At 46.0% G+C, this 20,028-nt stretch overlaps 2 protein-coding genes and 1 pseudogene across 4 annotated transcripts in view; 1 reads left to right on the forward strand and 2 right to left on the reverse strand.

The window, feature by feature from the left end:
- The window catches only part of FAM13A (family with sequence similarity 13 member A), a 125,468-nt gene extending 109,790 nt beyond the window's left edge, over positions 1-15,678 (forward strand). For all 3 annotated transcript variants that reach the window (XM_058803377.1, XM_058803378.1, XM_058803379.1), the window contains 3 exons: positions 3,448-3,644; positions 4,309-4,410; positions 5,298-15,678. In XM_058803377.1, the coding sequence (XP_058659360.1) occupies positions 3,448-3,644; positions 4,309-4,410; positions 5,298-5,424 (426 nt within the window). In that variant the 3' untranslated portion in view covers positions 5,425-15,678. The remainder of the gene's footprint in view (positions 1-3,447; positions 3,645-4,308; positions 4,411-5,297) is intronic.
- Positions 8,439-20,028, reverse strand: part of HERC3 (HECT and RLD domain containing E3 ubiquitin protein ligase 3) — a 52,648-nt gene continuing 41,058 nt past the window's right edge. The window contains exons 23-26 of the mRNA XM_058803380.1: positions 19,376-19,559; positions 18,565-18,667; positions 17,836-18,113; positions 8,439-8,633 (exon numbers count right to left, since the gene is read on the reverse strand). Coding sequence (XP_058659363.1) covers positions 17,905-18,113; positions 18,565-18,667; positions 19,376-19,559 — 496 coding nt within the window. The 3' untranslated portion in view covers positions 8,439-8,633; positions 17,836-17,904. The remainder of the gene's footprint in view (positions 8,634-17,835; positions 18,114-18,564; positions 18,668-19,375; positions 19,560-20,028) is intronic.
- On the reverse strand, positions 9,708-12,717 carry LOC131556633 (pre-mRNA-processing factor 6-like; annotated as a pseudogene).

Raw genomic sequence — 20,028 nt, forward strand, 5'->3', positions numbered from 1 at the left:
CTCACAAAACTAACCCTCGCACGTGGAGCCAGCCGGGGCACTCACGGGATCCTTACCTGCTCCCCTCCACTTGTTTTATCCAGGCTCTTTTTCACCACCTTGTGCAGGGCCTTTTTAACTTAATGAGGATGGAAGTAAGAACAGCTTGGTTCTGCTAGTTGATGCTTGGTCAGGTTTGGATGGCAGGATTGTTGTGTTTCTTCTTGTGCTGCTGTGGAGTAATAATTTGGGGTGGGGAGGATTGCTGTGATACTGGGCCTTCCCCTGAGGAATAAAGTCCAGCAGCAGACCAGGTCACACAGCGTGGAGCTGAGCCCTCCCTTGCAATGTAACAAGGGAGAGAGGTGCTTCAGCACATTTGGGTCATATTTCTGTTATCCAGCCAGAGCTTGGTTAGATGTAAGTACTGCAGACTTAGAGATCCGAGGTGATTGAGTGCAGTGGATTGTATATTAATGGACTATTCAAGGCACATATTCTTTAATACCAGATTGCAGATTGAAGATGTTAAGCTGCTGTTTGGAAGCTGGTTAATGATCACTGAGCTTCTTAGTATTTTCTAGATAACTGCTGGATCAAACCTGCAATACTGGTCTGGTGGGGAGTGTTTTTGTTTGCTTCTGGTTTTTTTTGTTTTAGTGTGTCATTTTTCCCCACCTCTGCTTGCACCCAGTGTGAGAACTTAGAGCTGTCAATTATGGTGATCTCTGATGGCCAGCACGGGCTGGAAACCAGTCCTGCAGGGAATACAAACCTGGAGGGGTTTCTGGAGAAGATTTAGATGACAGCCTTAAGCCTGCTAACATGATGTGCCTATTAACACTTAAATGGGGCTTTGTGAAGCTGCACATGGCAGCATTATACTGAACTACACTCAGAAGTAAAGAGAGGAAATGAGCAAAAGGCCCCAAAACTTAGCTCCTGCATAGGTCCACTATGGGCAGGGAAATATTTGACAGGCTGCTGACGGTGTCAGTATTTGTGTGTTTCTGGGTGAGGTTTTCTTGAAGCATTTGGGATAGTTGACTAAAAACTTGAAAGGTGTTTTGAGGTGACCTTACCAAACATTTTGGTACAATATCTTGGATGTTGTGTTGGAAAAATCATTAGGATTCTTGCTTTGTGGGAGTGCCGATGATGGGATACTCTGGGGATGTGACATTTGTAACTCTGGAATGCCTCATGATTGCCTGACAATCCAAGCAGGTGCATGATACATGAATCTTGTGTATGAAGATCATTCTGGTTCAAGGTATAAATGTTGCTGCAGGTTTAATTGAGGTTCCTATGTGAGACTTTAGAGGGAAGGCCTTAGAGGGCCTTTTCTGTTGGAGTTCTGGCTAAGAATCCTTTTAATTCACCCCTTCCTATTTAAGAGCAAAATTATTTTAGAGGTCTTGTGAGAACCAGATGCAGTGTGTTGGCTCTGAGGTATAAATGAAAATTCTGCTCTTTCTTTTCCTCCTGTGGCCTCCCATGGTAGGAGGCTGGCTCCTGAGCTGCTTGCTGGCTCGGGCAGTGTGCGGTGTCTGCAGTGAGGCAAGGCAGGCTCATGGGTATCTGTGAGGAACTTGTGTCAGTCCTCAGGAGCAGCTTGGTCACACTGCTTATGGAAATTGTCCCTTTGCTTTCAATCCAGGAGCTCTCCCACAAAAGGGCATGGGAGCTCCTCCTTTGTTGCCAGAGAGATTCCTCTGAAGCAAAGTGTGCTGCTTTCACTGCTTAGACTGACTTAGCAAATCCTGCTCAATGGCACAGCAGTACCTTTGCTCTGCTGCAGCCCTTCCCAGCCTGGGCTGGGTGGCACTCCTGGGGACAGGGAATGGCAGTGAAAGGTGGTCTCCCCTCCCCATTTCAGCCTGGAGTTGTTGGTAGGGCTTAAGAAGGGTACGTGGCTGCTGGTTTGTGCTTTCTGTTTAAACTGTACAGCTGATGTCTGGAGAAATGGGTCTCGTCTAATCATGTGCTAAATATTGCTTCAACTTCCACACATTCCCTGCAGATTTTCCTGAGATGCATTCAAACTTCTCTATATCTTTTGTTATTATTGCTACTAAAAACTTCTTCCCAGATAATGTTTTTTTCACTCTGCAGTCTCAATCTTGGTTGTAATTTTCAGCCTGTGACTTTGCAATGTATCATCATGGCCTAGAGCTTTAAATTAAAAAGAAAACTCTGGGCAAACCATAATTTAATTTAAATGTATGCATTTATAAATCACTGAGGCTTTAATGGGACTAAGCCAGGTCTTGCTGTTGCCTTCTCCCTTTTTGCTTGAAATATGGGACCAGTCTCTTAGGAATAGTTGAACTATTCACAAGGAATCACATGAAAAAACAAATCAAGAAAATGTCTGCTTTTGATCTCGGTGCTACAATATATTTTTGTCTAGAAGACTTAAGTGATGTTAGCCCCCAAAAGCTTTTAAAGATATTCATGTTCTTAGATCCTTCCTGGCTAGAGTTACATGGCTGTAAAATAAATACATTTGCAGACACATACATACATATTTGAGAGATTTACTGTCCGTGCTGGCACTTGCTGCTTTCTCTAAGTAGCCTCTTTCCTTACATTAAGGTTGAAAACTGCCTTCTAGAAATGTCTCTGTACATAAGAGACTGGGCCTCATTCCCTGATAATTAAAATTATTTCTGGACAGTGTCTCAGGACAAGCCCTACTTTTGAGAACACAGTGAACTGGTGAATACCAAGTGCAGCAGGGACTTTCAAATCTCATGCCTGTAAATTTTTTTTTTTTTAATTGGAACACAACCAATTCAGTGTGCATTGAGGAAATGGGAAATTGCACTGTGCAGAGTTTCCAGTCCAGTTTTTAGTGTATTCCAGCAAAATGGTCAGAGCTAATGTTTGAACATGTTAGCAGGAGCAGTCCTTTTACAGTCAATCATTTCCCACATTTGGGTAATTGTAAGACTCATCTGAGCTCACTGGTATCACTGAATGAGCATTTGAGGTCTTGAATTCAGCCATTAGAGAGAGCTGTTGAGCTGCATCTTTAGAGAAAAAATTCCATATTTTAACAAGACAGTCTCTATGCTGGGAAATGTTTGCAGGGAAATGCAGAGGATGGCTGGTGTGCTTTGGACAATATGTGTAACGTCTGTAAATGGGTTCCTTTTTGTCAGAATACACAAACTAAACAAAGCAACATGTTGCTCTGAACCCCAGATATTTTTTTTTCTCTCAGTTGTGTCGCTCTGGGTCTCCTTAACCAATCTGAGTTTGTGGTGGCAATTTCTCTGTCATGCTTTGGTTCTAGGGTGTCTTACTGATGGTCTTCTGGTGTCCTGTGTATTGCTTGGCAATTGAAGTGTTTGCTCGCCTTTCCACTTCTTGTTCCTGAGTGCATGTGGTGAGAGGAGCCTGTTCCTGAGAAGGGAAGCAATAACCTGTCTTGTTGTGGGGCTGCTCTGTCCCTGTGTGTAGGAAGAAGAGGAGGGCTCTGAGGAGGACAGCAATGTGAAGCCAGATCTCACGATTACCATAAAAACGGATTTCAGTGTGCGCAATTTCTTGGATCAGCTAGAAGATGATGCTGACGGCTTTGTTTCCCCGGTGGATGATAAGATACCATCTAGGAGCAGTCAGGATATGGGGCTTTCAAATCTCCATGAAGCATCCATGTATGTTGAATTCACAGGCAACTACAAAAAAGTTATTTCTTGCTAAAATAATATTTTATTTGTCAGAAAAGGTTTTTTTTTCTATTTATGATCTGAGCCAGATGTTTTCATGTTTCATTTTTAAATGCAATAGACCCTCATAGAAAGGGTTTGGAAAGAAACTACCTTGTTCTGATACTTAGCTTATGCATCTTTGTATTCCATCTCTAAATAGTAACTCCACCAGTGGCAAGCCTTTATCACGAAAACCCTGCACTCCAGAAGGTTTTTTGTGTTTTGGAGAGGTCAAGTGGAAGTAGCTTTGCTAGTTTCAAGTGCAAACACGTGGGGGTGGTAGCCCTAAGTTGTGACCATTGAATTTGATCCTATAAAAGTCACCAAACCCAGACCCATCTGCAGGAGAAGAGGAACTTTCATAGAAGTTAGTGTTAAATTGTGAAGTGCACACTTGACCTCCTTAGAAGCTGCAGCTTAAGACTATGATGATTTTGCTGAATTAAATTCAGAGAGCTTTTTGTTTTAAGTTATGTGGGGCTGCCAAAGCTGCTTCCAGGAGCAACTCCATTGCTTGGCATATGTACAGCTAAATGTCTGTAGGTTTACTGTGTGTTTCCTGTTTTTATTGTGTACTATGGATAATCTCATTTATTTTTAAACCAAACAGCCCTGAACTGGTAGAGCAGCTCCAAGAAGTCAGGGAAGAGAAAAAGCGAATCCGAAAAAAGTTGAGAGACTTTGAAGATAACTTTTTCCGACAAAATGGAAGGTAACAATTTCTCAGCTGCTTCTCTGTTCTTCAGCTACTTTTAATCTGTTTTGCATCTTTTTTCCGATCTCAAAATACAGAAAGTTACCTGAATTTAATATTATGTATTTCTTCTTCACAATCATTATCATTGCTTTACCCACATTTAGAATGGTGGAAGAGTTATTCAATGTTAAAATAACTAGTTTTTTTCTGTAGTGATTTCTGTCCCATTCTTGCTTGTCTGTGAGGTATTCAGATGCTAGTTTTAGCAAGTATTTCTGCTTTAGTGTAACTTGTTTTATTATTTTAAAATATGTCCCTCATTAACCAGCTGATAGAATGTTTTCATATACTTATACTCTTAAATTATCTTGTCTGTTTCTTGCTACCAGCCATCATCCTTAGGGGCTTTTGTAAAATCACTGAAAATTTAGAACTTTCCTGTAAGCCAAGAGCAGTCTGATCAAATACCGTCTTCCTTTTGCATGAGTGTGTCTGTTCATGTTAAGTGCTGTGGTGCCAAGACAGGGGAGGCTGTATTTTATTTTGCCAGCCTCACAGGCTGACACTCAGATGGCTCCTGAAGTGTTTTCCAGCTGTTTTGCAGAGCTGGTGATTTTAGGGAAGCAGGGCAGGTTTCAAATAGGATTTTGCATTTGGAACTGTGGAGTTGTGCTCAGCCTCAGCACACAAGCATCCCACACTTTGTTGGAGGAGATGGTTTGCCCCTTTTTTTATTTGTTTGTTTTTTTCTCTCAAAGGATAAATGTTTTGGTCTTGTTCCCTGATCAGCAGCAGGGGAGAGGAAATGCTTTGTAGGGCTTGTTGATGGATAGAGGGTGGGAGGCTGCTGAGGGAGGCTTCATGTTACAGAAATCCTCATGATCTGCTTTCACTCCCACTAGGAATGTGCAGAAAGAAGACCGCACTCCCATGGCTGAAGAGTACAATGAATACAAGCAGGTTAAGGCCAAGCTGAGGCTGCTGGAAGTCCTGATCAGTAAGAGAGATATTAGCTCCAAGATCATGTAAAGGAGGAGATTGTTTTTGCCAATAAACAAAGAGGAGAGAGCACCAAACGGACAAATGCATGAAGTGGATGCAGCGGGAGCCTGACTGGGAGAGCTGAGGAGCTCCCTGGGAACTGAAGGGTCATTCCCAGAGGTGGGAGAGGGAGGAAAGGTGGATTTCTGTAACTCTCTACATTTGCTGTTGCCCACTGTTTCTCCAGGCCTGATGCCCAGAATGGAGTTTGCCAGTGTAGGAGACACAACACTGCGCTCAGTGACTGCACTGAAGGGATCCTTCTGTATTGATTTGCTTACAGATCCTGTAATATTTAGAATATCAAAGCCAGCCATGCTGTTCTTTTTTCCCAGGATATTATAGCAAGAGGCAAAATAGGATTAATAGTAATGAAATCATCAAATAGCTTCTATTTGAGTTGAACAGACAAGTGCCCTGACCAATCTTATGTTAAGGCACCGATCAGGCAGCACCAAGACTGTTCTCTTGTAGCTACAGTAAAGATTTGCTCAGACTTTTGACCTGTTTGGAGTCCAGCATCTTCTGTTGCTCTAGAGAAATGCTGTAATAATCTCCTGGTCATCAGCCAGAGCTGGTGTGAGTTGCAGTTTTGCCCAGGCTTGAGTTGGGTTTTCTGCCCATGTTTTTGATGGCCGATTCAACCGGAGTAGAAGGAAGTACCTGCATGTTCGGGATGGTAAAGAAAATGAGCCATGGAGCCAATGTTCTTACCAGCTTGTTCTGCTTGGAGGGTGATACTGAGACCTGACCACATTTGGGCAACAGGGAAGAGAAGAGGTTTTAAAAGCTGTAAGTCAGAATCCCTTGGGATTTTGATGATTGGTTAAATATTGGTGTCAAATATGTGGTAGATATCTGGAGGACCCACCCCATTAGTATGTGTGCTTCATCATGATACAGACACCTGAGACCAAGCTGAACAGCCTACACAGGTGTCCCACAAACTCACTCACCTAAATTTTCTTCTTTTGTGCACATCACCCCTGTGTGGGCGGCAGCAGCAACACTGATGGTGGCAGCAGAGGATGGGCTTTTCTTCCCAGAGGATACTGCAGGCAACTGAGAGCATGGAGCTGTGCTCTGCCTGTGGAAAGGGCACCTGAATGGAGTGCAAGCTTTGACAATTTACTATTTCCAAATTTAGGACTTTCAAAAAAGAAAGTCCTGGGACACCTGATTCAGGTGTGTCAGTTTGAAAGACAGGTATCTGCCAAGAAAGGCAGGACCCTCCCTTGGAATGTAAAATGTAAACCCCCTCCCTCCGAATTATTACAATTTTTGAAATTAAGGGGTTCTCAGGCAGAGATGTGAAGATAAGAATAACAGTTCTTTACTAGTGTGTAAAATAAAGCAAACAACAACACAGCATTAACACCAAACAGAACCCAGAACCCAGTCCCAGCCCTCTCTCAGCCGCAGGCGCTTTCTCGCTGGGTGCAGTTCCTGGCACGGCCGGCAGGGGCGCTGCTGGCTCCCGGCGGGCAGGGCAGGTGCGGTGACTCCCCCGGGCCCGCAGGGGGCGCTGTGCTGTGAGCTCAGGGAGCGCGCGGTGATGGCGGCTCGGCCCACGCGGGAAGGGAGGGAAGAGAGAAGAGAGGCTTTGCTCCACAAACCCTGGGGCAGCCAATCCCAGTGCCCCAGCAGGACTCTGAGAAAATGATGAGTGAAACAATCCCGGGGTGGTAGAGGAGATGTATCAGAAGCTATTCTGGAGCTGTGGCTGGAACCATGGGCAGGCAGGTGGTGAGGGGCTGCAGTGCAGTGAAAGCTCAGAGCAGTGCCAGAGAAGCAGCCAGGGTGGGACAGAGGAGCCCAGTTCCCAGCAGGGCAGAAAGGGGAGAGCTCAGGATCCTAGGCACCTGATCAGATGGGGATAGGTCCTTCTTTTAGTGAGGTAAGTGTTAATAAGGTCCCACTTCAGTGACTGCCCTCACAAGCAGAAACTCACCCCAGGAATGAAGCAGCAGCTCTGGGCTGGGCTCTGGTGGTGACAGTGAATCCTCCCCGCAGTAAGCAACGGCTTGACCATCCTTCTTTGATGCTGAGAGGGAGAGAGACCAGCCACTGCCCCCACCCTTTATTTGCTCGGTTCTCAGGGTTTCTCTGCCCCTTGGAGAGAAATCTGCCCTAGATGAGAGAAGTGCTACCAGATATCCGAGCTTGGCCACTTTGTTTTTCTTAAATAACATAAGTACCCAGTAGTTAATGTTTCTTAGCAACTTATGGGAAAAATTCTAAAGGTAAGAAGGAACAAAAGAAAATGAACCTAACCCCCAACAAGGTGTTCACATCAAACAGGTGCTGCCTGAAGGAGAGAAAGGCCCCAAGTTCAGGGACACTGAGTCACTGAGGGCTTACAGTTCCACCATCCTGGGACACCTGGGCTCACTCTCCCGCTCCAGAGGCTTATGTGCACCCCTTGGTGTGCCCTGAGCCAGGCTCCACCCTGATACCCAAGGGAGGGCACTTCTGAAATGCTTTCTTCAGTTCCCCAGGGGATCATTGCCAATGTACAGAAGCCAATTAACCAAGATGAAATCCAGTGTTGATTGTAGCCAGGCCTCATGCATGTCACACCAGAGGAGCCAAAAGGACTCCCAGAACAACTTCTCCCCCTTCCTTCTTTATTAAGGGCAAGTGGGTTCACAAATATTTGTATTTAGTTTGTGGTACTTATGTAAGGGTACTTTATCCCCTTTCACTTGCTATATGTGGTGTGTGTGTTGTTGCCAAAATTGCTTCTATTTTGGTCACTTCGGGATCCCTTGAACTCTTCCAAAGGTGGTCATGGGCTGCATGTGCCCTTTGCTAGTCAGAGTGGGTGTCCTGGTTTAGGGCAAATTGCCCCAACTGGTTCGGGAAAAGATTTCCTTGGAGAAAAGTGGAAAAAACCTGTTTATTTAATAAGCAAAGCATCAACAAACGTAAAAAATGAACAATACCAAACAATAAAACCTCTTGTTGTTCTGAAGTGATGGCAAATTCAGAAAGTCATTTTTGTGGAGTGTAGTTCAGCTCGCTGTGTGTCTCTCAGTCCTTCTGGCGCTGGAGTGCAGCATCCCAGCCCCAGTGGGCCACAGGCATGAACTCCCAGTGTTCTTCTGAGATTTTGGTCCAAAGCAGTTTTGAACAGTTCCAAGAAAAGGAAAAGCCACAGTCCATGGAACTTCTTTGCTTCAGCTAGCTAAAACTAACTAAAAGCAAAAGAGAGCTCTGTCCCCCATCTGTTCTGCAGCCAGCACAGTCCAGGAGCAGGATGTGGGGCAGCCAGTGCAGCTTCTGATAACTGCGCTTCTCCTGCCACCCCCTTCACTCTCAGAACCCACCTTAAAGGTGTAGAACTTCATACCCAGGTTCATAAATAGAATACAAGCATCATAAAGTCACCTCAGGACATGGGGTAATGCAGAGATGTGCTAGTGAAAGCACTTGGGATGGGGACTCATGGCTTGGTTTGGTTTTTTATTAATTGCAGAATTGCCTGTTCCATTTAAAACCAGCAAAGACTGAATTTTGTATTTCCAAACAGTCCAGAGGACTTGTGTGGTGACCTAGGGCTTAGATTTTCAGAAGTGCTGAGTTCCCATCTCCTGCGATGGGATCTCCTCTGATCCTTGGGGTGTCTTAACTGGGCTGACAGATTGGATCAAAAAATGCTATTAAGAGAAGCCTTCAGAAACCCCCGGGGCAGCAGATCCTAGTGCCCCAGTAGGACTTTCAAAAGCAGCAGGCTGGGCCATCAGGAATGAGCAAAAATCCCAGGGTGGTAAAGGAGATACGTCATAAGATATTCTGGAGCTGTGGCTGGAACCGCGGGATGTCTGGGCAGGCAGGGGCTGCGGGGCTGCAGTGCAGTGAAAGCTCAGAGCAGTGCCAAAGAAGCAGTGAGAGTGGGACAGAGGAGCCCGGCTCCCAGCAGGGCAGAGAGGGGCAAGCTCAGGATCCTGGGAACCTGAGCAGATGGGGATAGGTCCTTCTTTTAGTGAGGTAAGTGTTAATAAGGTCCCACTTCAGTGACTGCCCTCACAAGCAGAGACTCACCCCATGGCAGAAGCAGCTCTGGGCTGGGCTCCAGCAGCAGCAATGAATTCCCTTCCCTAAGCAGCAGCTCCAACTGTTCTCCTCTGAAGCCAAAAAAAAAAAATAGCCCCAGCCCTGCCCTTCACCTGCCCAATTCTCATAGTATCTCTTTCCTAGGAGAGAAACTCCCAGATAAGAGAAAGGCAACCAGATGCCCTCCTCCCGTGAGCTTGGCCACTTACTTTGTTTTTCTTAAGTACACAGTTGGTAATGTTTCCTAACAACTTATGCGAAAAGATTCTGTAAATAAAAAGGAACAAAAGGAAAGAAACCTATCCCCCAACACTGTCCTTCAAAATCTGTGTCACTGAAAGGGCAGGTTAAGTCCTACAGAGACCTCTGAGGCAGTTGAGGCCAGCACACTCTAGAATGTATTTTTCAGCTTGGCTGCCACAAGCACAAGAATCTCTCCAGTCTTTTTCTGCCAGTTCTCTATGTCCTTGGAGACACCACACCAGAGCTCTCCGTGGTGAGGTTCAGCATTCTCACAGCATTCTCACACTTCCTCACCTCTTTTTGTTGTTCCTTTGTGCTGTGCTGGAGCTCAAATTTGTCAAAAAAAGGCCCAGGCATCCCCCAGGTCAGAGTCTACCTTCACTGTGCGGTAGAACCACACCCCGGTCTTGGTTATTTTATGCTCACTCCAGAACAGCTTGGCCACAGCCAGCAGGACATATGGGTCATGTTCACACCTCCTGAGAGCATCCACACTCCTGGTCCTTCGTTGCGGTTGCACTTTGAAGAAAATTGCTTCTGATTACAGGATTCCTGAATTGGGGCACTCTTGCAGGGCCTTGGCCATCAGACCATTGGCAATGTTCTTCAGCCCAGCTCGGTACTCCAAGCGCACAGACTCCAACCACAGGTCTGGATTCTTTGGATTCTTCAGGCGAGACTTTTCCAAAATAGCTCTTGCTCTAGTTAGCTGCCAAACTTTCTCCTCCAGCCTGGACAGCAAAAGCCACAGGGGTATGGAATGGGGGCACTTCTTCAACCCTTGATTATAAACCTCCCGTGCTTTCTCTACCAGCTCTTTTTGTTCTTCAATTTGTCCTTTCATCATTCACAGTTTGGGGAAGCTGTCATGGTGCTTCAGAGCTTCCTCACAGAGCTCCTGGCCTGCAGCAATGTTCCCAAGCACCCATTCCAACTTCACAGACTTCATGAAGACCCTTGCTGTGGGGGCACTGCTGCGAGCCTTAGCCAGCAGCCTCCTCGTTTTCATACTCACAGTTCTCTGACTCGAGCTTCACAGCAGCCAGCCAGATCTCTTTGCTGCTGGGGTTGGCATGGAAGGCCAGGGCCAAGATGTGCCAGCTTCTGGCTGCTGGCACATCTGCCAGCCACTTGGATTTGGCCCCCATGAGCCACAGCACCTCTGCTTTGGGACAGTGAGCAACAGCTCTCTGCAAAATAGCCTCCAAGGATTCCCTGGTTCCATGGTTCTTTTCAAAGTAGGCTGCTCGCAGTCACACACTCTTCTTGCTTGGGAAGACTTGCAAGGCATAGGCATAAATGGCTCGGGCACAGTCCAGGGCATTAAGAGTAACACAACTGTCTGCACCTTCCATCCAGGTGTGTTTCTGATCTTCTTCCTCGACCCCAATCCCAATCACAGCTCTCATGATTGCCTGGCATGTGGCCACACTTCCAGCTTTATCACATTCCTCGGCGTCCTGCACCTACTGCTCCCTGTTGATTTCCACACTATTAGCCCTGAGAGATATAATGGCTCTGTCAATGATTTTCTCCATCATCTGGGTATTTCCATTGGCTTCCTCCAGTTTGGCAGCAGTAATCCAGATGTGACGATCCATTGGGATATTCTCCCGGGCTTTGTTAAGGACTTCACAAGCGTTCTCATACATCTCTAGCCTTGCCAGTACCAGCCACAGTTCAACACTGGTTGGACAGCACTCCACAGCCCAGCTCAGCATGATCCTGGCATCCTTGGGTTCCTCCAGCTCCACAGCTGATTTCCACAAACGCACTGAGTTTGGAACATACTTGAGGGCTTTCCTAAGGACACACTTCTTGGCATGGATGTCTGTCTCCAGCTCTGCTGCTCTGATATAGATCTGCAGACTGTGGCAGGTGCCATGCAGCCTGGGCCTCAACAGCCTTGGCTGTATCTCCTGGCTAAAGCTGTGCAGCTTCCAACCAAACATCTTCACTCTTAGGGCACATCTCTGCTCCTTTCATGATAAGGTTTCGAGCCACCTGGAGTTTGCCAGTGACCTCTTCCAGTGGGGCTGATGCTATCCAAGCTGGTGGATGATGAGGATTGGTCTCTTGGACAGATTTCAGGAGCAAACGGGCCTTTTTGATATCATTGATATCTCCTCTGTGTGTAGGAATCATGGAATTCAAGTCCATCAAATATCCTTTTGGGTCCACTACAGTCTGGCCATTCACAGAGTCTGTCACCTAGCCTCATACCCATCAAGGTGTTCCTGGCTTGGCCAATCTTCCTCATACCCAATTCACCTGTCCCAGGTGTCATCAAGCCTGGCATCATTCCTCCTGGCTATGGAGTATTCAAACCCCCTGGATATGGAGTACTCAGTCCACCAAATTGGGTCTATGGCATGGGTCCATGGAAGTGTGACTCTCCCCTGACTGCAAATGCTTTGCAAAGAAGCTGTCAGGGACAGGAGTCAGCTTCTCATAATGAGGATTCCTCTGCCGCTTGTTCCTGGCATTCCCAACCTTGGGAATACACAGCCACTCCTCCTCAGTAACTTCCACTAATTTCCATTTTAAGTCTGAGAACTGCTGTTGTATTTTGGGTCATTCCATAGAGTACTTTTCTAGTTCCTCTTTTTCTTGTTGTTCCCTCCTTTCTTTCCTGCGTTCATCCATCCCCTTATCCAAAGCTGCATAAACAGCATCTGCTTCTTCATCATCTTTCTCATAGGGGCCGCTTGAGAACAGGCTCCCAGCGTAGCCATTGAACTCATCGTAGTTGGTGTCATTCAAATCCCCATGATCATCATCTGCTGTCTTCTGGTTCTTCTCCATCTGCTCTCCCAGAATTCTCTTGCTCAGTGGGGCGTGCCAGTCACCCACGGGGTCGCTGGCATCACGGGCAGGGCCAATATCAGAGCGGGTGGTGAAACCCATGGCTCCACGACCCAGACCTGACAGGTACCCCAGGGGCACGGGCACGCCCAGGAATGGCTTCCTCTTGTTGTCCATGATGGTGGTGCTGAGACGAGACCGAAGGCAGACCAGAGCAAAGCCAGGAGAGGCAGCCAGGAAAGTGGCAGCAGAAGCAGCAGCAGGAGCTAACTCCCTTCTCCAAACAGCATCTCTGACCACCCTCTAAAGCCCCGAGCCAGCAGCTGCCCCAGCCTCACCCTTTACCTGCCCAATCTCTGCCCCTCAAAGAGAAACTCACAGATAACAGATGTGCAACCAGATGCCCTCCTCCCCTAAGCCTGGCCAAGTCTTTTGTTCTCCTTAAGTACCCTGTTCTTCTGAAGAACCCAGTCATTAATGTTTCCTAGGAACTTATGTGGAAAAAATTCTGTAAGTAAAAAGGAACAAAAGGAAAGAAACCAAATCCCCTGTGATCGTTTGAAAGCAAACCAGTGGGAGACCCCAAGTCAGAGCCACAATTTACTAGGAAAATTAAAATAGAATGCAGGAGTACAAAAGCAGTGACAGAGTCAGAATACAACCTGACATCCTGTGGGTCAGGGTGTTAGTAGCAGTCCAATTGGAATGGTGGCTGCAGTCCTCCTGGAGTGACAGATGTGGTTCTGTTCAAACAGTGATCCTGTGTTTTCCTCTGAAGGTCCAGTGGTGGTGTAGCCTGGTTTTCCTCTGGGAATCCAGTGGAAAAAGGCTGCTTGTAGTGCTCCAAATATCAGATTATATCCAGGCAAGAATGCTTGGCTCCTCCCCTGGGTAGAGCATCTCACAGTGGGAGGATGTGATTTTATCAGTCACGCCCTAAGGCTCAATGGGCCATTAACAGAACATACCCCTGGAGGGAGAATGGTTTGTGGAAGAGATAAAGAACACTGCCCCACCTGGTTTTAACAGTTGGTTATAGCATAGATACTTTTGGTTGCATCTTGCATTGCAACCTGAGACACCCCCAACAGCTGGGTTTTTCCCCTGACAAATCTTGATAAATGATATGTAGGGAACAGTCCCTTTTACTTTTAAACTGATGAGATTGTAGCATTTTCTGATGCTTAGTTACTGCTGTTTACATGGTATATTGCTAGAATTTCAGATAGTTTCTATGAAATGTAAGTACAGTTATGCACTTTAGAGAGTTTATATTTTTGAACTTTGAAAACTAAAAGTAACAAAACCTATTAGAAGAGATTGTACATTAAAAGAAAAAAAACCCGCAGCTAGCCATCTCTCTTTATGAACTGTTCAAGTCCTTTCCTGTGGTAAAAACAAAGCAAAACTTCAGCTGCCTCCTTGTGAAGGGAACTGCTAGAAAAGGTTATCAGAAATAAGTGAATTTTGGAATTCCAATCCTGGAAATACACGCGCCAGTGCAGAACTTTGTCCTGGCTTTGCAGATGCTGTGACTCCGCTCCCAAACCTGCACAGGAGGACTCCTGAGCACTAAAACATTGTCTTTATCTCACACAGATGATTTAACTTCTCACTGACCACAAATAGCCAGAAATTATGTTTGCCCCGGCACACCAGGTCAGTCTAAGCAAGAGCTGTGCGTTTTGTTTGATGATTTGCCTGTGCCAACATCAGTGATTATTGACTGGAGAACATTAAACACAAGACTCTGCTTTTTAAAAGGTGTGAAATACTGTACAAAATTGTACTTTATGAGATATAAATAAGCTGTTTAATGTAAGACAACCTCTTTCCATGTCACTAGAACAAAGCTGTCTGCTGGAGGATGGCAGTAGGGTCTGTTGGGCTTCCCATCCACGGGGCAGCTTTGGACATGTGTCTGTGTTACCACATCGTGGTATAATAAATCATTAAAATGCAAATGCTGGCCATGAATGAGTCATGCACCAAATAAGACTGCAGGAGTGAAAGACAGAGGGAAAACCTGTCATTCTAACAAGCTGCATTTGGTTCTGTTTACTCCTGAATAAACAGTTGAATAATGGACGTTTCTGTTACAGGCAGTGAAATTAAAGCATTTTTCTTTTAATCATTCTGCTGATACACTGGTTGTTACTTTTGGTGTGTGGCAGTTTCAGAGGGTAAGTGCTGCCAGCCATCCTCCTGCCTGAGAAGCTGTCTTTGGAGCTGTTTGCAAGTCAGTGATTGACTGCTGCTGCCCAGGTGAGAGCTGGGCAACCAGACCAAAACTGTTACAGGTTGAGTAAAAAAAAAAAATGTCTGCAGGGAGAAGTACAAAATGAAATGTCTGGAGAAGCACAAAGTGACCCACAGGTGGTAGAAGGGGAGTAAATGGGACAGAGTGAGCCTGGTGTAGCACAATTAAGCAGGATTTCCTGGGCTCCTCCTGTTTCTCCCTCAGGTGTTCACCAGGGTTTTGGTGCCTTTGACTGCCACAGCATGTGGTGTCAGAGGCCCTTTGCTTGGGGTGGAAGACACAGGAATTGCCTCTGTGAGTCCAAATTGGACACCTCACCTCACACCCCCACTGCATGTCTTGGTACTCTACATTTGGAAGATTCATGGAAAAAGCTCTTGACCTTGGAGATTGGAGTGGATTGACATCTCCAGCTCTTGGAGAGGGCAGTCAAGTTTTACCAACCTGCATGGTCACTCACAGCATGGAGAGTGGAACACTTGCTGGACCTTATATGGTCAGCAAGTGTATGATCCTTGTGCTTCCCTTTGGACACCTGCATGCAGGGAGCCAGCTCCTGGAGTAACAGATATCAAACAACACATAATTTTGCAAATAACTTGGTATATAGCAAATACTGGGGTTGGCTGAGTGCAGAAGCCAGTAGCTGTGGGGGCCTGACTGAAAAAAAAAATTGTTAATAATGCCTTTTCTTCAGACTGCATTTGGTGTACAAAAGCAACTTGGGAATGCATTCCCCAGCTAATGACATCTCAGTGACTCTAGGCTCGGGTCTGTTTACATGATTTATGTAAAAGTAACTTCAAACTGAATCAATCGTGTCCTTTTAAACATAAATAGATTGAAAAACATTATGTGTATGCTTTGTGTTTTGTATAAAACAAGAAAATACAACTATTTTGACTGCAGGTGTTTGGTGACAGCTTCTGTTCTGTGTGGGATGCTGCCAAAGATGGCTCAGCCCAATAAAGTGGCTCAAAGTCCTCAGCAGCCCTGGCCCCTCCTGCCTCCTCCTCCTCAGCTGAACAGGGCTGACACTTGCTACTGGAAATAGAGATATCTGATGTATAAATATACACACATTTTGCATTTATATAATATATAAAACATATGCACACTTACCTCTGTGTTATCTACAATAATGCAACCCACTACATACAAAACATAGACTATACACACTAGATACAACAGTAGCTAGACCTTAAACAATAACACAGGTCACACAGTAATGAGCACACATTGCACTGTATGTAAGAGGATTTGTGCAGACTCCTGTGTCTACACATGATCCATCCACCTAAACAAATAAATATGTGCAATATATGTGCCTAACCACATATGCATTGATGGAATGACTGAAGGCTGGTCCCAAGTCCAAGCTCTTCCTTGGAGGACTTCCCTTTGTCTGAGACAGGACATGGGGAGAGGCTGCTGTGCTGTTGGCTGGAGCAGCCTCTCCTTTGCTCCCTGACAGGGAAAGGCAGCCACTCCATCAGAATTAAACATCAAATTTATTGCATAATACTGTACTATGTACACACACATCGAAAATAAACATTTGATATAATTGTATATTTGTCTTCAATGCTGCATTAGAAAGAGGCTGGGGGCTCTCAATGTAGCCCACAGCTCGTCTTTAAAAAAAAGAACAATCCAGAAGCCTAAAACCTTTTGTTACGAGGTGCAAAGTTCAATACTGTAAATTGAACATGGTGCATAAATACTATGTCCTAATAACAAGTCAATGTCAAAACCACCCTAGGCTTAAAATGAGATTTACATCAAGATCTGAAAAATGGCATGGGAGAAAGGAGAAAAATCATTCAAACTTCACTTAATGGAGCAGTGAGACTGAGGAAAAGAGGACAAAAGCTCTCCAATCATACAGGATAAATTTAGGTAGAGATTTTTCTACACTTTCAGTCTAATTCACAGAGATTGTCCCTCAGGCCCCCTGGCAAAACAGCTGCCAAGTGACAGGGCTGTTCTCAAACAGCAAAGTAATAAACCTAACTGCAAAGACCAAATCAATCTCCAGACAAGGCTACCACTCAAATGGGGATCTCTTACTCCTTTCTTTGACCTGACCTGATGAGACTGCAGAGATTGCACACACCTCCCACGCTCACACACCCCTGCACTCACACATCCACACACACAGCTCCTCTGGACAAAGGTGGCAGCAGTAAAAGCTGCCATCTCACCTGGCATTGGAGTAGCAGGGCTGTTGGGATGGAAAAAGAGGGCAGCCCACCCACCCAGGCTGCAGACTTGCCAGGATAGAAACACAACAGGAGGGAGGCATTTAGAGAAACCTGCTGTGATAGGCAGGGTTTGTCCTTCCACAAGCCTGAACACAAACCCCACTCCAGAGGGATTCTGAGGCTTCTTTGAGGAGCCTGAAAACAAATTTCACGACAAGTGAGAAAAAACAAGCCAACCTCTGTAAACTACCATATTTCCCATGAGACATCTTGGTGCAAACAGATGGAACATCACTAATGCACCGCTCTGGAGTCACAAATGACATCCCAGCCCAGTACCATCCACCAAGGACTGAAGGGCAGAGGAGATATTTCCATTCAAAGCAAGCAAGAACCAGCTTGCATTTAAAAAGGGAGGGAAAAAGGGTGGGGGGGAAATCACAGCTTTTCAAAGAGGAGATCGCTATTTCATCCTGTTTCAACCATACCCTAAATGCAAAGGACATCAAAATATTTAAACTGAACTAAAAGAAGAGGTAAGAGTGTTTGTGTATGAGGGCAACAAAAGCAAACTACAAGGAATTGCCAGGAGAGCAGTGATGTCAAGTTGGAGGGGAAACAACAGAAATGCCCACTGAACTGGTTTGGTTCAGTAGAAGAAAAAATTCAAAAGCAAGAGCCTCTCCCTGCTGGCAGCATCAGGCTGAGACTGCATCATCTCTATTATTATTATTATTACTTATATTTACCCACCCCTCCAAAAAAAAAAAAAAAAAAAAAAAGAAAAGAAAAAGAAAAGAAAAGAGAAGTAGCTCAGATCTATTCCCTTACAAAAATAAATCCCAAGCCCATCGTTCTGCTGCTCAGCACCCAGGAGTCCGTGCCAGCCCCGCAGGGGGGTCAGGCCAAGCTGAAGCCCTCGTAGTGGTCGATGGCCTGCACCAGGCGGGCACTGAGGATCTCCTTGCTGCTGTACTTGGGCAGGTCCAGCAGGTTGTAGCAGGTGTGGGCCACGGGCAGGTACTGCTCCCCGCTGGGCGTTGACTGGATGATGATGCGCAGGCTGGACATGCCGTAGATGGGGATGCGGTCGCTGCCCGTCAGGAACACTGCAGAGGCACAAGGGACAGCTGAAGGACCTCCCATGGGGGCTGCATCCACAGAAAGTTCAGCCCCACCTGCCTGGAGGGGCTGAAACCCTGACTGGAGTCCATGCAGCACCTGGCAGGCACCCAGGGGAGCTGCAGCACAGTGCCAGGCAGGAACACTGGCCTTTACCCTTCCAGATATCCTTTATCCTTCCACAGAATCTGAGTGGCTGAGGTTGAAGGGACCTCTGGAGGTCCTTGGGCCCAACCCCATGCTTAAGCAGGACCACCTAGAGCCAGCTAGGTGGCCAGGAGAGAAGGGAGAAAGTCACAATAGAGGGAAGCCCCAGTTCTGACTAGTTGATATTGTCACTGATGCTGGATGACCCAAATCAATGCAATGAAGCTCTGCAGCCACTCCCACCCAAGTCTTCCAATTCCAGGAGATGCTGCACCACTGCAGGATACTTACAGAGAAATTTCTTCTTCTTTTCCAAGGGAAATTCATGGAAGGTCTCCCAGAACATTCTCACAGTTGGGTGTGTGGCAGTGTAGTCTCCCTTATAGACAGCACTCTATTAAAAACCAAAATACCACATTTTCAGCTGGCAGCAGAGAGCAAAGACTAAGCAGAACCCAGACCTGATCTCTTCTAGTATCTGACATCAGATCTGTGCCTGATAGCTTTGAAAGGGAACACAGGATGGGTGATGGCAATGGCATGCATGGCTCAAAGACCTGGCAAGGGCTCTGTGGCAATGTGAGGAAGGCAGACATTAGCCTTCTGCTTTTCAGCTAATTACAAGTGTGGAGAGCAATTCTGGAATGCCTTTTCACAGGCTGAACTCATGAACAGGATCACACACACTGCACTGTGAGTGACTTACTCATCTACAGATTTTGAGAGGATACAACCCTTTCTGGGTATCCAGATTCCCCTTTGACCCCTTGTGTAGTTTTTGCCCTTGTGCAGTAGTTTTACTACAGGTGTAGACCCTTTGTGTCCTCCCTTTGGTCACAGATTTCATCCCTAAAAAAAGCAGATTGAAGTCCTTTCTCCCTTGTCCTTCCTCATCCTGAATTTCATCCCTGAGTTTTATCTGTAGCATGCCAGCACAGTGAGAAACTTTTCATGTGAGTGACAGCAAAGTGCACAGGGAACATGAGAAAAAAAAAGCATCATGGCTTATCCCATCTCCTGACACAGACCAATGCCCACCTCATGCAACTGCTCAATCCTGGTCCCGTGCAAAATAAAAAACAGTACAAGAGGGAAGCTTTACCTCCTCCAGTTCCTCCCAGTTGTAGTTGCTGTTTCCAACTATCATGGCCCTGAGCTCTGTGGGCTGGAAGAGTTCCAGTACCTTCCCTCCACACACTTTCAGGAAGCCAGTAGAAAAGGCTGTGTACCACTCGTGGATGGAGACGTTGAAGATGTAATTTACATAGGCTTCGACAAATTCTTCCCTAATGCATGGAGAGAAAGCAGGCACAGGAAAGCACTTTTAATCACATGTCTAAGCAGCAGCACTGCCAAGTTTTCCTGCCTGTGCTTGTGAAGTGTTTTACAGAGTCTCCAGCAGGCTCAACCCACTGCCCTCCTCTCACCAAGTCACTGAACATGGACAGAGTACTCAGCAGCAAGTGCTACCGTGTGTCTGCTCACTCCCTGGCAGTGGTGGCATGGGAGGTCCCCCAGGCTCTTTGCCACCAGTAAAGCTGAGGGGCTTACAACTGGAAGAAACATTTTGGCCATTGGTGGAGTTCTCACCACATGTGCTATGCAAAAGCAGTGAGGGACAGGTGAGAAAGTAAAAAGGAAATAAGGAAGCAGACTAACAAAACCAAAAACCTGGACTAAGAAATCATATACCAAAGGGGGAGTTATTTTCCAGTGCATTTATTTTATTTTCATTTTCCCCATAGTCACCTGAGC

Source organism: Ammospiza caudacuta, chromosome 4, assembly GCF_027887145.1.
Source record: "Ammospiza caudacuta isolate bAmmCau1 chromosome 4, bAmmCau1.pri, whole genome shotgun sequence".
Taxonomy (NCBI): domain Eukaryota; kingdom Metazoa; phylum Chordata; class Aves; order Passeriformes; family Passerellidae; genus Ammospiza; species Ammospiza caudacuta.